We start from the raw sequence: 17,142 nt of genomic DNA on the forward strand, positions 1-17,142 counted from the left end.
AGTAAGGGTTCCTGCGCCAGGAGTGTCACTTGTGACAGACATGACGCATACTATAAGCGTCCTATAATTATTATTTTGGGCGCACAGTCCTCGACAGCATTGCCTAAATATTGCGTGTAAAATTTATGTTGGCTGCTCTCAAACTTGTTTAACATAGTATAAACTCTGAAAGGTTCACTGAAGCCAGAGAAATATTGTGGGGTTTCGAAGTTAAAGGTGGCTGTAAGAGATGTTAAATTTGCATCGGAAGAATATAAAGAATATTAATTTTGGTTTTTACCCACAGGCATGTTACTCGGGTGGGATTCGAACTGTCGTGCAAGGGTCGTGGGTTCGAATCCCACCCGAGTAACATGCCTGTGATATTTTTTTCTTCACAGGACTCGGGAAAGTACTGAGTATACAGAGCTGACACACATCAGTGTATGGGTAAAAAAACAAAATTAATATTAAAGGTGACTGTTCAGGTGGAGACTCAACCCAAGCTAAATCTGCTGGTAATAGTATTTTCCGGCTAGGTTCCATCAGGGATATGTAAGAAAATCGTGATATTTAACCTGAAGTATATTATTATTTGTTGTTGTATTCGACACGAATAATACAATACAGAGCAAGACAATGTTATTTTAAATGATTCGGGCACATACAATAAAGCAAGCTAGCAACACATGTCAGGGAAAAAGTGTTTTATCTCTGTGGTCTGGAGCCTTTGTTTAAAAAACTACTGGCTTTTACAAAAAACATAGAGATGTTAACAAATATATACTATTTTATATACAGCAGAAAAGGAGAATGTTTTTATGTAACAACTGCACAAGGAAACATTGATAAAATTAGAAGCACCTGGGCCCAATTTCATAGCGCTGCTTAACGGTAAGCAAATTTGCGCTTACTGTAGCAGAAAAATTTGCTTAAGCCTTAGCGTATTTCACAGGTTAGCAGAAAAATTGGACGGCCATATTGCGTGTTTACCGTAGATTTGCATTGTGACGTCATTTATTTTCGCGCGGTAAGCACCGGAAGGTTAGCATGCTTTTCGTGTGCTTACGGTTAGCAGGGGTATGAAATAGAAATTGCACAGTAAGCACAAAATCGGCCGTTAAGCAGCGCTATGAAATTGGGCCCTGGTGGGAACCTACTGTAACGAGAACATCAATCAATTTTGCACATTAATGAGTAGATTTTTGTTTACCATGGTACGGCCGCTGAGACTGCGTAACCGCTTCGTGTAGAGTTAAAGGGACACGTTACCTTGGAGATCGGTCGAGTTGGTACATGAAAAGCAGTTGAAACCATTTGTTACAAAATACATTCGGTAAGAAATATGTTTTGAAAGTAGCACAAACATGCGTCGAACTAACACGGCACACCATTTTATGGAGTCAAGTTTTTGACTCCATAAAATGGCCGACCCTAGTTCGCAACGTAAAAGGAAAACCATGCAATTTCGAGGCATATTTGTGTGGATCGTTATGTTATACTTTTGAAACATCTTCCTTACTATAACTGATTTCATAACAAACGTTTTCAAACACTTTCCATTGACCAACTCGACCGATCCAAGGCAACGTATCACTTTAAAACATAATCCCATCCGCACCTCTAGGAGCCTGTTAATTGTTCCCTGAGGTGTGACATTTGAAAGACAAAGAACAACCAATTTCCAAAGTTTAATAATATTTTGTCGCACAGAGGCGAAATTAAAAAATAAAAATTATACATTTTGTGTTCAGTGTAAAATGAGAGGGGACAACAAATGCATGGTGCATGAAAATGCTACGACAGCGTGGAATTTATGTTACGTGGTAATACGTCACAATCACTTATGAATTATTCATAAGTGTTGGCTATTCGAGCCAGTTGAACCCACTAATCATAAAAAGTGATTTTTTACTACACTATCTATTATTTTCTTCCACAAAACCTCCCAAAATGGAGAAGATACAAAGTTAAAAGTACATCAAATTTACAATAAAAGTTACATAAACACGTAACTAAAGAAACATGATAACCCTGTCACCCATGGACGACCCCCAGACCATCTTGAAAACATTATGAAAACAAAAGGATTATCAGAACAATCTGAGCAGCCGACCGAGAGTATCAAGGTCATCACATTCAAGAAACTGGTTACCAAACAAAACAGTTTTGACACTATCACAAAATATTCCATGGATGACGCAATTTACAAACTTAAAGTCAGATGCAATTAGCAGCGATAACAAAATGTCTTTAATTAATTATTAATCTTGTAAAAGGTAATCATTACACATGGTAATGAAGTAACGATTCGCTATAAGTTAAAGTAGTAGTCCTGGCCGTTACCACAAATCAAATCCGTTACCACAAATCAAATCCGTTACCACAAACCAAATTGACACCTCACCATGCAATGCCTCAAATCTCATACGCTCTGCGTATTGGACGTAAGCCCCGCCGGTGCGTTTGAGTGGCACCGCCGGATCATGGAAGGACAACGCTCCGAAGGCAGCTGACAGGACGCGAAAGACAGAAAGGGGATCCGCCGGCACCACAGACGGGGGATCCGCCGGCACTACAGGCAGGGGAACCTCCGACACTACAGACAAGGGATCCGCCGGCACCATAAACGGAAGAACCGCCTGCACACTACAGGCATGGGATCCACCGGCACAGACAGACAGGGGATCCGCCGGCACCAACGACAGAGGAACCGCCGGCACTACAAGCAGGGAACCGCCGACACTGCAGACAGGGAATCCGCCGGCACCACAGGGAGGGAGGGACCCGCCGGCACCAACGACAGAGGAACCGCCGACGACGGAGGACCCGCCGGCACTACAGACGGGGGATCCGCCGGTACACCATAGACAGGGGTCCCGCCAGCACGGACAGGGGATCCGCCAGCACCACCGATGGGGATCTGCCGGCACCACCGATGGGGATCTGCCGGCACCACCGATGGGGATCTGCCGGCACCACAGACAGGGGACCGTCGACACTAGATACAGGTGATCCGTCTATTTGGGCATCTTTGAAGATAGGGTTTCATAATATGTTTGTTTTGCGGGGAAAAAAATAACAAGTTATTAACGAAAAAAGTATGTTTTCGGTCTACTGGCTGCAGACCGGTGGGCGGTGGAGTTTTTTTTTTAAATGGCTTTACGCTTCGACCCTAGCAGAGTCTTCCACGAAGTCGTATAGATTGTTACAAGCGTGTTTCGCAGGTTGGGCACACATTCTCACAAGTACAACACGCGTTGTACGTTGCCTCAGTGGTTGTCTTTTTGCAGCACTTTGAGAAACAAGACACCTTAACGGATGTAGCTTTACCTTTAGAACGTCGATCAGAAACAAGACTGAATATTGTGTATAGATATGGATTGATGGATGAATTGATTGGTAGGATAAAGACAACGGTCCAGGCATACATGAAGGGCGGAATAGTAATAGCACCAGTCTGTGACAGAATCCCCATAATAATAACAGGCATCCAACACATTAGGTCCGTACCTACAATAACCGCCATACGTAATGCCATGTTCATCTCTTCCTTACCAGTCATATTAACTCTCGATTCCTTCATCATGTGATGCGATGCTCTGAACTTAAAGAAGATGGCTGTATAGGCGATTGTGATAATCAAGAAACAGACTAAGTTAACACCTAAGAAGAGAATTATGGAGTAGGTCCAAGCAGGTTTGAGACCTTTCGGGACTGGGATTTTGAAACTCTGCCTACCGTAATCAAGTCTCCCTTCCTGGAGGTCGTAAGAAGCGGGTTTGGTGATGAGAGGCAAGCCGATACAAACGTCTGATAGACCGTATATATCAGAGTCGGCATCTGCCAGGATTGTTGGTAAACTACTAAGTATGAAACCAACTATCCAGATGGTCGCTACGGCAATACGTGCAGTGAATCGCGTCAAATGAATCATGCCAAGGGGATAAACTATACAGAAGAATCGATCAAGACTAATGAGTGTGACGAAGAACACACTCGCCTCACTGGATAATACAGAGACGATACCTGCAAACTTACAAACTCGTCCCAACCTCCATGAGGTAGATACATCGTAGTACTGATCGCCATAATGTATATCAGCAGTTGCTATAGTAACCATGTAAACACCCATCAAGAGGTCTGAGATCGCTAAGTTAAGTACAAGGAAATTATGGACGTACTTGGTGCCGTGTCCAAGGCTTTGCGTCATAGCGATTCGACATCGCCATGCGACTACAGCAATGTTACCGATGAGGGCGCTAAGACCTAGGATCCACATAGACACTCGTAGGAATGTATTTTGCATCAGACTGCCGCAGTTGAATAAAGGTGACTGCTGCTGCGTTGTGTAACATCGATCTGTATCAAAAGACTGCAGTATTTTGAACTTACAGCAAAGCCGATGATCATCCACGTACCTTTGGAAATAAAAATTAAGTTCAGTTCTGTAGTGTAATGGATGACATGCAGAAGTATAATGTAGTTAGGGTGACGTCACATAGCCATGGGCGCCGCCATGTTTGGCTCGTTTACACGACAGTGATATGCACGGTAGTTCAGCTCACAAATACTTGAATAGTTTACCATATATTCAAACAAGTTGATATTGCCCTATTTGTGTATGTGTTTAGCCTTGTTATAAACCTTTAAAATAGTGCGCAAAATGATGGTTGATTTGCAGTGCATTGTTTCCCAAGCCCATTCAAATATGAGGCGACCAGCCGTGACCACCTCGCTCTGTGCTGGCCAAGAAATACCTAGCGTCATTCAGACTGTTGTCACTGAATAGTTTAAGATAATATTGTAGTATAAGAGAATAAATAACAGATTCTTACAGTGTACGTAATTTTGCTAAGTTCTGGATAGCACCAGGTTGTACGGTGATTGGGTTGTCTCTGCCAAACTTGCCACGCATCAACACGCTGAAAGTATATCAAATAATACTGAACCTATAGTCAAGTTTGCACGTTTTTATATAGATTTCATCGCTTTAGTGGAATTAGGAGAACTTATGAGAAACGCTGTTTCAAACTGTTTCGAATCCTGTTTTATTTTAGATGTCTTCAACCCCTCCCATCCACCCACCCCCCCCCCCACAAAAAAAGTAGTTTTCTTTATTCATGTGAGCTCACCGAGTACACAACTGCCAACAAAAATGGCCAGGTTCACTCGTGCAATACTTACTAGTTATTAAGTTGCATAAAATTGATATTTAGTTCTTATTGAATTATATGGGAAATGTGTTTTTTTCAAATGTTTTCGAATACTGTTTTAGTCAATCTATACTCAGTCCTAATTAATGTACTTACATTGTTGTGAGTTGATCTAACCCACGGAAAGCAGCTTCTTGGATTTCTTTCAATGGCACGTCTTGAATAACACTGCAATACATAAGTGATCTTGAGTTAATAGTTAGCACAATATGTGAAGGTTCAACAAGCCGAATGACATAAAACCATGGTCCACTCAGACAGGGTACCCAGTGCGCCAACAGTACATCAACTTACATAGCCAACCAATTGGAAAATTATAATGGTTATCCAATTTATACAAAGAGTGAAAAACGTACATATTATTATCTGTGAAGAAATAAAAAACCGAAATTATTAAAAACCGAGTTACACACCAAAAATTGCAAAGGCCCCCAACACCATCAACATATAAAGACATAAGGCCTATAAAGACATTAGTTAAACAACATTAATTGTACACACGATAAATGGTCATGCAAGGGGGATCCATTGCTTAAGCGCAAACCAAACTTATTTGTGATTGCGCCATATTTCTAGCACTATAGGCAAACAAAGACATTTTATTAGTTTGCTATAGTGCACACTTATTAAGTTTTATATTATTGGTAATCGAATCACCCGTGAACAGTATATAATGGCAATACTTACATTCCGTGCAGATTAATCAGTTCTTTGAATGTGTCCTGTTGTAAAACAGAGAGGTCATTCTGTGAGATGTTTCTGCAAAGAGTAAAATACACAATAATTGATTAAAATATGGAAATCGCACTCAATATCTTGAGGCAAGATAACAAAGTAATTTTAATTGTAAATTTGCCTGGAGACCTTCCACTGGCCCGTATGCTTCGTTTGTTGGATGGGCGTTAGGGCACCCTATGAGGAAACTGTACATTTCTAGTGTAGCATTTGAAGGGCACCAAGTCAACTACCAGTGGACATGTAGGCAAGCACCTTCGTTGCCTCGACTTAACTGGCTAAAGGCAAACACTTGTTGGCAAAATGTGACAAATTGACAGATATACATGGATATTAAGAGCCAATTAATTTTGCCACATATTCAATTCAACTCAATTCAATTTAACACTTGCGTGATGTATAATTCAACTGTAATGAACGGCAACGTGTTGTTTTTTGGAGATGCAAGGCGCTTGTAATTAAAGCAGCGCTGGCAGATTACACTGTCTAACGACTTGTCATCAAGTCTAATTTGTACTCGACGTTTCGACCAGATTTAACAAAAAGTCTCTTTGCATTTTCTATAATCAGTTCATTTAAATGTGACCGTAGAGGGCTTGTACTTACAGCCAAGATAACCTGCTCAATCCTTCAAATGACAAGGGTGCTATCTCCTCAATGCTATTGTTCGTAAGATATCTAATAAAGACACAATGTAGTAATTATTAATGCCATTTCTGAAAGCACACAATGGTCAAATAGGTGATTTTTTTTCGTTACTCTCTTGCAACTCCAATGACCAATTTCAGTCAACATTTTCACAGTTTGTTTATGTTGTGCATGTTGGGTTACACCATGAAAGTACTGGTCTTTGAGAACTTGCCTTTAAGTAATTTAAAAAGACTTGAACTAACCTTAAAGGCACTTGACACTATTGGTAATTGTCAAAGACCCGAATTCTCACTCGGTGTATCCCAACATATGCACAAAATAACAAACCTGTGAAGATTTTGACTAAAAAGTCAACTATAAAAAAAATTGCTGTCTTTCTTTCCACTCCTAGTATTGTGTTAAATACTTACAATGTATGAAGTCTGAAGAAACGTTTGAAGTTTCCCGGTTCAAGTTTGCTCATATTCCTGCCAGAAAGCTGCCTTTAAATATATAAAAAAAAAGAACCAGAAACAGGAATAACTTTATATTATTAAAGGAACACGTTGCCTTGGATCGGTCGAGTTGGTCTTTGAAAAGCATTTTTAACCTTTTTTTTTATAAAATGCATATGGGTTTAAAGATGTTGTAAAAGTAGAATACAATGATCCACACAAACATGCCTCGAAGTTGCACGGTGTTCCTTTACCTCGTCGACTATCACAGTCGGCCATTTTATGGGAGTCAACTTTTTGACTCCCATGTTAGTTTGCATATTAAAAGGAAAACCACGCAATTTCGAGACGAACTTGTGTGGATCATTGTATTCTACTTTTAAAACATCTTTCCAACCATATGCATTTTATAAAAACGGTTACAAACGCTTTGTATAGACCAACTCGTCCGATCCAAGGCAACGTGTTCCTTTTATAGAACCAAGTGATATTAAAACATAATACTATTTTGGATCGGTTCTGTCTCCACCCAAGTTATACAAACAAAGACCGGATCTTATCCGTTTGTTTGTATTATTATTTACCGCTCTATATTGATTTATTGTCTTTAGTCAGTTTCCCTCGTGGTTTATTTGATATCTAAAACAAAGAAAGTCACACCCCTTAAAGGGTCTATGCACTTTTTTCTAACAGAAAACACAATCTCCACAGATTTACATTAAACTTCACAGTTTGAAGATTATGATAGTAGAAAGCTTCCCTTGAAATTTTACTTACTGATGTGCTGTAGTTTTTGAGAAATGAGTAAAACATATAATTTTCGTCTCAGTTTTAGCATGTAACAACGTATTGACCCGTTATGCTATGGTTTTGGTATAATTTAATAACTGGTTAATGGGATTTTACATGCTAAAATAATTGTTGTCTTCCTGAGACGAAATCGATGGCTCAGTTTGGGCTGCGCAGGCGCGATAAACCGAATGTCGTTGGTTCGATTCCTGTTTTTTGTTATTGCCCATTGTTTATTGCGGCCAGTGAAATTCGCGTTCCTAGACTGCTGGCGGTACCATCTTTACAAAGATTGTCTTTTAAAAAAAAAAAATCCAGAGTTGTAACTGAAGTTAGGCTTAGCATGGGCTTAGTATAAATGTAAAGCTCCGACAACTAGTTTAAACAAACTTAAAATCTGTGAACAGCTGAAATACTAACAAAACATCAGTTGTGGCCGCCATGTTGTCTAGTGTTTCCTTCGTCCAGCCTGTCTGACATGCAACGTAGAGGTCGCCCTCCTCATACCAGCAATCACATTCAACTGGACAGCGATTCTTATCTAAAAAAAATAATGGAATTTGTTAAAAGTTAACAGACGCTAAATATGTTTTTATTTTATTTTGCCTAATAAGTTCATTCTACATCGTCCTCAAGAGGACTATAAGACACGGTTAGAACGTCTTTTCATTTTACCCCTGTCTTTCAGAAGGGAAATTTGTGATCTTATTCTGTTTTTTAAATGTAAATACGGTCAAATTGACATAAATAATAATAGATATGTAAGTTTTAATGTCACACAGGGCCGTCCTGCCACTAGACTGTCTTCTGATGCAAAACAGAGTCCCATACGTCGTTTTATTTTCAGCGGATTGTCCCCATGTGGAACCAGCTTCTGCTGTCAGTCAGATCTAATGTGTCCTTGTCAGCATTTAAGACTCTTCTGCTCCAATTTTACAGGGACAAGTTTGTATCTGAATTTTCAGCGGATGATGTTTGCACTTGGGTGTCGCACTGCCATTGCTCTTGTTGTCGTCTGTATATAAATCCCGCCTTCAAGCGCCCTTCTTTTTTCCCCTTTTTTAATGTAGTGGGATGGGTGGTTTTTAACTATGGGGTGGGTTTCAGGGGACATTTCTTGTGGCAGGACGGCTTTGTAGAGGTGCTGGTCACCTGTTCCTCCTCGCCACTCACTGGCTTGGTATTTTTAAGCTTTTTTGGTTCATTGTTTCTCTATGTATTGTCTTGTATATTTATATTTTTATGCCAGTGTTAAGTTTAATAAAACTAAACTAAAACTAATATGCAGCAGCAGTAAACTCACCACAGTTGATTTCATCATCCTTAAGTAGGCACTGTTCCTTTCCATCACACACTTGTTCCCATAGCAGGCACTGTAGACTTCGACTGCACTGAAAATACTCGGGACAACTTACAGATGCTGATGGGGAAAAACACATTACTTAATGATTGTCTGTGGTATCTATTGTCCAGTGCAATGCATTCCCAACAAAAAAACATATCCATGAGCGAAATGCCTATTAAAATCGTATTATGATTTAAAGCCATTGGACCCTTTCGGTACAGAAAAAAAAAAAAAAAAATCACAGATTTACAAATAATTTACAGGGTTTACAGAAGCTAATGGTGAAAGACTTCTCTTGAAATATTAGTCCATGAAATGCTTTACTTTTTGAGAAAACGGTAAAAAAAATATAAATTCTCGTTAGCGAGTATTACGGATATATTTTAAACACATATCATCACACGGCGAAACGCGCGGAAACAAGAGTGGGTTTTCCCGTTATTTTCTCCCGACTCCAATGACCGATTTAGCCTAAATTTTCACAGGTTTGTTATTTTATGTAGAAGTGTGGGACTTGGACAATACTGTTTACCGAAAGTGTATAATGGCTTTAAACAGGACTAAAAATGGGATTTTGTATAGTAACTCGGGAGAATAGTTCAACTTCATGCAAACTTTTAGCACTGTCCTTACACAACAGTTTCAGTCCTAGCCTTGATCAAGGCGCTACAGCCAGCCGCGATCTGCAAAATCCCAGTCCCCATCACTGAATTCCACCAGTGCACCCCCATACATAACACAGTGCATATAATACGTATACAGCGTATGTACACACATACGTACTGTACATGTACATGTACCATCTGTATACGGTACACTTACGGTACATGGGTACTTCCTAACCACGTGTGCGAGGTTGAAAGTAGAAAGACACGACCGTACTCACGACTACGCTATACTGTTCTCGCTGTACAATGTATGGTAATGTACATTTGTGTATGCACTGCATGCGTGTGCAGCGAACCGGGCCGGGGAACGGTACGTCAACAGCCTTGATCAAGGCTATTTCAGTCCAAATTATGACATGCTTTTCATTTCATAGTTGATAATACATAACATGCACACTGTTTGTGACTATTCCGTCAGCTCTACCGACCCTACTATAAAAACCTTTGGGTGCGTTCGTTTAGCTTCCCTGGGTCTACCCGCGGTGCTCACTCGGGTGAGCCCCTGACAAGAGCTAATCGAACGCACCCTTTATAAGTTTGATGTTTGTTGTGCGTTAGAATTTCTTACAGCATTTGTTTTCATCTGTTCCATAACCGCATTGTACGAAGCCATCGCATACAGCGTCTACTGCTATACAGACGTATGTATTATCACAGTGGAACTCTCCTTCTCGTCCACATACACCATCGTCAACTGCAAAGACAGGAACATCATGCTTTAATTTATAAAAATATTGTTAACTAGTCGACTGTCTTATAACAAGGTCATGGGACTGGCCGACCCAACAATAACCTTTTGTTTTGGTTGTACCGTTACACAGATGTGTGTAAGCACTATACTTAGTTCCTATATTTTACCGAGTTGTGTGAACAAAATCACAGGCATATGGAAACTTGCTTGGGATTCGAACTCACGATCTTTGCAATTCTAGAACAGTGTCTTGTCAACTAGACCACCGGTAAAAAAGAAAATGTTGTTTATATTATTGATGTTCGATTTGAAACTGTGATAAAGAATAATTATTGTTAGACTAATTCTTTTGTTCTTTCATTTGTTCAGTTTCCCATGAAAGTTGTACACAAATGTCCTTGTGGTGCACCCCAGTCTATAGAATTCTCCTATGGATACCTTTTGTTTTTCCATATTGGGGAGTAGTTTTGTTCAAGTATTTAAAAACAAGAAGAACAGCTTTAAAATGGATTTGTTCTCCCATTTTATTGGTATCTAATGAAGTTCCCTAAGTGATGGGCTAGTGTTCTCTCAAGGGTGTGGAACATGTTAAACGAGCTGCACTATTTTGTAATCTTTGAACTATGTCCAGTTCATATGACATGGCAAAGGAGATTATTAATTTGTTATGGTTTTTACCCACGGCATCGGTGTATGGGTAAAAACCAAAAACATTTATATTCTTTATCCCCGATGCAAATTTAACATCTCTTATAAAAGGAGATTACCATAGTCAATACGAGAGAGGACTAAAGCTCTGACAACATGATGGAGAGTAACCTTATCCAGGTACCGTTTGATTCTCCTTATGTTGATCGATTTGCAGAGGCTACGAACTTGCTTGCTCAGTTTTAAAATGGGAATATTTTTCCCCCTAAATATTCCGGACAGAATCAATCTTAAAATATCTTACTTGAGTCTCTCATCTTGATTTCCATCTTAAATCCATGTCTCGTTGTTGCATAATTTGACGTAAACTCGATGTAAGCTTCATCCCCACTTGTCAGAATCGAAGTTAGCTTCGTAGGTCCAGATATCACCAGTTCCTCACCAGTTTCCGTGTGTATTACATCAGTCGAAGTAGTACTTATATCACCAAGGATTAAACCTTGACTAAAGATAGTTACTTTGTCATATCTGGTTTCAGTATCAAAATCTAGAATATTGATTTGTATGAATCCGTTGGCGTTGTCTGACTGTATACTCCACTTACAGACCGTGTTGGTTTCATAATTGCTTGGGTAGTTGGGGGAAGTTAGGTTGTACATACTGTTACCCTTCGTTAGGTAGATTGTTTCATTAACTGCGGAAAAACAAACGTAGGATTTTATTTGCAAAAATCACTTTTATACGGGCATTTCATTTTAGGGCTTACAGTGGTTTGCTTTTTTACCCAGCCTTGGTTGGAGCTTGGTGCAGGTTTAAGTGTGTGGTTAAGCTTAGGGTTACGGTTAGGCATATGGGTACTACACAGATATGTTCGAAACATGAGGCGTTCACAACCGTTGCTCATGATTGTGTCAAGCCAGACCTGCCAGGAGTGAAGCAACTCCGCATTAAGATTGACACCGGAGCCGGAGCCAGTCGGTATTATTATCCTGCCTCCCCCTGCACCATCAATCAATGTAATCGGGATGACTGGAGATTACGCATTCAGCCAGACGAATCAAAGCTACAACGGTACAAAGCTTACAAAGCCTACAACGGTACAACCGTCACATGCTTGGGAAGTATGGACATCATGCACTGATACAAAGATTATTGGCCTAAACAGCGTTTCTACGTGGTCGTCGTCCCAAGCCCAGCCATTGCCGGTCAACCTCTAACACCGCGTTTACACTAGATCCTTCTACAATGATCCAATGAGGATCAGATCCGGAAAGCGGGATCAAGCATGTTTGTGCCGCGTCCTGATCGCGTTCACACTCGCCGGCCGTTGATCTCCCTTTGATCGCCCTTTCGAGATCAGATCCTCCTTTGATCCTCCTAGCAGGATCTAGTGTAAACTTCCCGATTTTAAATGATAATAAGACAGAGTTCCTTCTTTGTTTAATTTATATTGTTGATAGATATCGTTTTTCTTACATTGCTGACCTGTTCATTCTTGTCATTGTTCGTTTGTCATTGTTCGTTTGTCATTGTTCGTTCGTCATTGTTCGTTTGTCATTGTTCGTTTGTTCATTGTTCATTGTTCGACTTTCATTGTTAGCAGCTTGTGCATTGATGATGGAAGTCATTAGACGCTTAATTTGTTTTTTATTTTATTTTGCCTAGAATGAAGCAGCAGTTAACTCACCACAGTTGATTTCATCATCCCCTAGAAGACAATGTTCCTTTCCATCACACACTTGTTCCCCTAGCAGGCATTGTAGACTTATACTGCACTGAAAATACTCACCAGTACACCTTAAAGATGCTGATGGGGAAAAACACATATGATTGACTGTAGTAATTATTGTGTCAAAGTACAATGCATTCCCACAAAAAAGTCATATCCATGAGCGAAATGCCTTTTAAAAATCGTATACTATTTAAATAGGACTAAAATGGGATGCTGTATAGAGACTCGGGAGAATAGTTCAAAATCATGCAAACTTTTAGCATTGTCCTTACACAACAGTTTCAGTCCAAATTATGACATGCTTTTCATTTCATAGTTGATAATACAAAACATGCACACTGTTTGTGACTATTCCGTCAGCTCTACCGACCCTACTATAAAAACCTTTGGGTGCGTTCGTTTAGCTTCCCTGGGTCGAACCCGCGGTGCTCACTCGGGTGAGCCCCTGACAAGAGCTAATCGAACGCACCCTTTATAAGTTTGATGTTTGTTGTGCGTTAGAATTTCTTACAGCATTGGTTTTCATCTGTTCCATAACCGCATTGTACAACGCCATCGCATACAGCGTCTATTGATACACAGATGTAGGTATTATCACAGTGGAACTCTCCTTCTCGTCCACATACACCATCGTCAACTGCAAGTAGAGGAACATCATGCTTTAATTTATAAAAATACTGTTTAGAAGTCGACTGTCTTATAACAAGGTCATGGGACTGGCCGACCCAACAATAACCTTTTGTTTTGGTTGTACCGTTACACAGATGTGTGTAAGCACTATACTTAGTTCCTATATTTTCCCGAGTTGTGTGAACAAAATCACAGGCATATGGAAACTTGCTTGGGATTCGAACTCACGATCTTAGCAATTCTAGAACAGTGTCTTGTCAACTAGACCACCAAGATCAACCAGTAAAAAAGAAAATGTTGCTTATATTGATATTCGATTTAAATCTTGGATAAAGAATAATTATTGTTTAACTAATTATTTTGATCTTTCATTTGTTTCGGCACTTTACAGTTTTCCATGGATTTTGTACAAAAATTTCCTATTATCCGATGGAGAAATTTTGTTTTCCATATATCGAGTAGTAGTTTTGTTCAAGAATTTAAAAACAAGAAAAACAATTTTTAAATGGATTTCTTCTCTAATTGGTAGCCAATGAAGTTCCCTAAGTGATGGGGTAATAATATGTTCTCTCAAGGGTGTGGAACATATTAAACGACCTGCACTAGTTTGTAGTCTTTGAACTCTGTCCAATTCATATGACGTTGCACCAAATAAAAGGAGATTGCCATAGTCAATACGAGAGAGGACTAAAGCTCTGACAACATGAGGGAAAATATCCTTATATCCAGGTACCGTTTGATTCTCTTTATGCTACGCAATCGACAATTTATTGATTGGCAGAGGCTAGAAACTTGCTTGCTCAGTTTTAAAATGGGAATCAAATTTTTGTTTAAAATTACGGACAGAATGGGTTTGACATTAACAGATTAATGTCTTACTTGAGTCTGTCATTTTGGTTTCCATCTTAAATCCACGTCTCGTTATATGTAGCCATTTGACGTAAACTCGATGTAAGCTTCATCCCCTTTCGATATAATCGAAGTTAGTTTCTTTGGTCCAGATATCACCAGTTTTCGTGTGTATTTCGTCCAACCATATAGTAACAACATCACCAATGTTTAAACCTTTGGGTTGCACCAATTTCTTTCATACAAAACGACAGATATGCTCTTCATTTCAGTGTACTGCTACATAATTTATGTCAATACTTTTCAGGTTAAGGCCCAAAACGCCTGAATTTCGGCAGCCTTTTGGCCTAATAAATTTAATATTCAAACCGAAGTCACGCATGGAATACCACACAAAAGACTGCAGATAAAACCTCACATTTAGGGTTATTAACGCATGGGGTGCGGATTGACTGTATTGGACCCCAGAAATGAAGGGCACCATGGCTGTAATGGGGATCCTGGAAGGGTCAGGCTGTGGTAATAAAACAACTGACCATAGATGGGTCAGAGTGAGTTTGTGATGTTGACCCCGTAGGAGTCGGAGATCGCTGTGAAGCTTGTAAAACTGATTGGCATTATAGTTTAATATCTTACTTGAGTCTCTCATCTTGATTTCCATCTGAAATCCACCTCTCGTTGTTGAGCCATCTGACTTAAACTCGACGTATGCTTCATCCCCACTTGTCAGAATCGAAGTTAGCTTCGTAGGTCCAGATATCACCAACTCATCACCAGTTTTCGTGTGTATTACATCAGTCGAAGTAGTACTTATATCACCAAGGGTTAAACCTTGACTAAAGATAGTTACTTTGTCACGACTGGTTTCAGTATCAAAATCCAGAATATTGATTTGTATGAATCCGTTGGCGTTGTCTGACTGTATACTCCACTTACAGACCGTGTTGGTTTCATAGTTGCTTGGGTAGTTGGGGGAAGTTAGGTTGTACGTACTGTTACCCTTCGTTAGGTAGATTGTTTCACTATACGAACTAACTGCAGAAAAACAATCATAGGATTTTATTTGCAAAAAGTCACTTTTATAACGACATTGCATTTTAGGGCTAAGACAAAACTATACGGTAAACAATGGTTTGCTTTTTTACCCAGCCTTGGTTGGAGCTTGGTGCAGGTTTAAGTGTGTGGTTAAGCTTAGGGTTACGGTTAGGTATATGGGTACTACATACACAGATATGTTCGACACAAAACCGAATAATGAGACATTTCCAACCTCTGCTCATGTGTCCAGCCAGACCTGCCAGGAATGAAGTAATTTCGCTTGAATATTGACGCTGGAGCCAGAGCAGTCAGTATCCTGACTCTCTCCGCACCATCAAGCAAAATTTGGGATGACTGGAGAATACGCATCCAGCCAGACGAAGCAAAGCTTACTGCCTACATCAATACAACCATCATACGCTTGGGAAGAATGGACATAGTGGGAAGAAAGGAATGTGCCAATACAAAGATTCTTTATGGTCTAAACATCGTTTCAATGTGGTCGACGCTCCAAGCCCAGTCATTCCCGGTCAACCTCTAACTTCCTGAAGTTAAATGATGATAAGACATCGTTCCTTCAGTGCCATCAGTTTCCATCGGTAATGCTCAGATAGCTCCCTCGCTGCAAGCTCGGAACTTATGGGTTATTTTTGATTCATCGATGACACTTCAACCACACATCATCATAAACCGGCAGCCCAGACACCCACACCCCCGGGTAAACATCGATGGAACCACCTCAAACCAAGTTGAAATGACAAATAACACTTTTCTTAATGTAATATCATGCACAACCGCCAGACAAAAGTTTTGCTGCATTCATTGGGCCCGCCAGACACCCACACCCCCGGGTAAACATCGATGGAACCACCTTAAACACTCACCGCGTTTACACTTGATCCGGCAAGGTGAATCAGATCCACCAAGGTGAATCGAAGGTGAATCACAGGTGAATCAACGCTAGTGTAAACGCACGGTGGATCAGGATCAGACTCACCCTTTTGATCCACCCTTACTGCTGAATCAAAGGTGAGTCTGATCAACCGAGGTGAATCAACAACCAAGTGTAAACGCAACGCTGGATCAGACTCAGCAAATTGACCTACCGACTTCCTGTCAAACAGACAGCGCGGGCGATTTGAAAACAAAAAATGCAAAAACTAGAAGTAGCAACCGGTTCACCAGAGCATGGATATGCAAACGTTGGTTATTCAATGCAAGCATCCCTTTGCGCTGGTTTCAACACGTCACAACAGCATTTTTGTGCACACAAAGAGGACCACATGATTTTAAAGGCTACCTAGCCTTTACATCCCCTCGCAGGCCCACTGCTCTGCAACAAATGTGACCGAACCACCCTTTGATTTTTGTCCTGTTTACTTCCACTCATTATTTTGGCACGGTGGTAACAATTAGCTTTTTCAGTTGACCTTTCGCGGCGGTCGTCCAGGGGCGGAGCTCCAAAAAGGGGAGGTTTTAGCATATTTGAAGAGGCTGTATCTCGGAAACGATAAGGAGTATGGGTTTAATTTTTGGTGTGTGTTTCATGTAAATCTGAGCTGATTTGACAACTGGGTAGTTTCAACCTATAGGTTTGTACACTATAAACATTTGGGGGAGGGGGTGTCTGGCAGGCCTAATGCAGCAGAAAATTTGTCTGGCGGTTGATATTTTTTACTTAGTATCATGTTAATGACCATTTCCACTTGGTTTCATGTGGTACCTAGAATATTTGAT

The 17,142-nt window shown here is 40.2% G+C and overlaps 1 protein-coding gene across 1 annotated transcript; it reads right to left on the reverse strand.

Annotated features, from left to right (window-relative positions):
• LOC139942918 (uncharacterized) lies at positions 1–15,209 on the reverse strand. Its single transcript, XM_071939741.1, has 13 exons — positions 15,004–15,209; positions 13,400–13,525; positions 12,844–12,963; positions 11,461–11,850; positions 10,386–10,511; positions 9,108–9,224; positions 8,225–8,345; positions 6,992–7,063; positions 6,537–6,608; positions 5,883–5,954; positions 5,292–5,363; positions 4,818–4,904; positions 1–4,400 (listed from the first exon to the last, which is right to left on the reverse strand). Exons 1-13 carry the CDS (start codon positions 15,026–15,028, stop codon positions 3,188–3,190), a joined length of 2,613 nt encoding a protein of 870 aa, XP_071795842.1. The 5' UTR covers positions 15,029–15,209; the 3' UTR covers positions 1–3,187.
• Positions 15,210–17,142: the final 1,933 nt, after the last annotated feature.

This window comes from Asterias amurensis, chromosome 10 (assembly GCF_032118995.1).
Source record: "Asterias amurensis chromosome 10, ASM3211899v1".
NCBI classification, from domain to species: domain Eukaryota; kingdom Metazoa; phylum Echinodermata; class Asteroidea; order Forcipulatida; family Asteriidae; genus Asterias; species Asterias amurensis.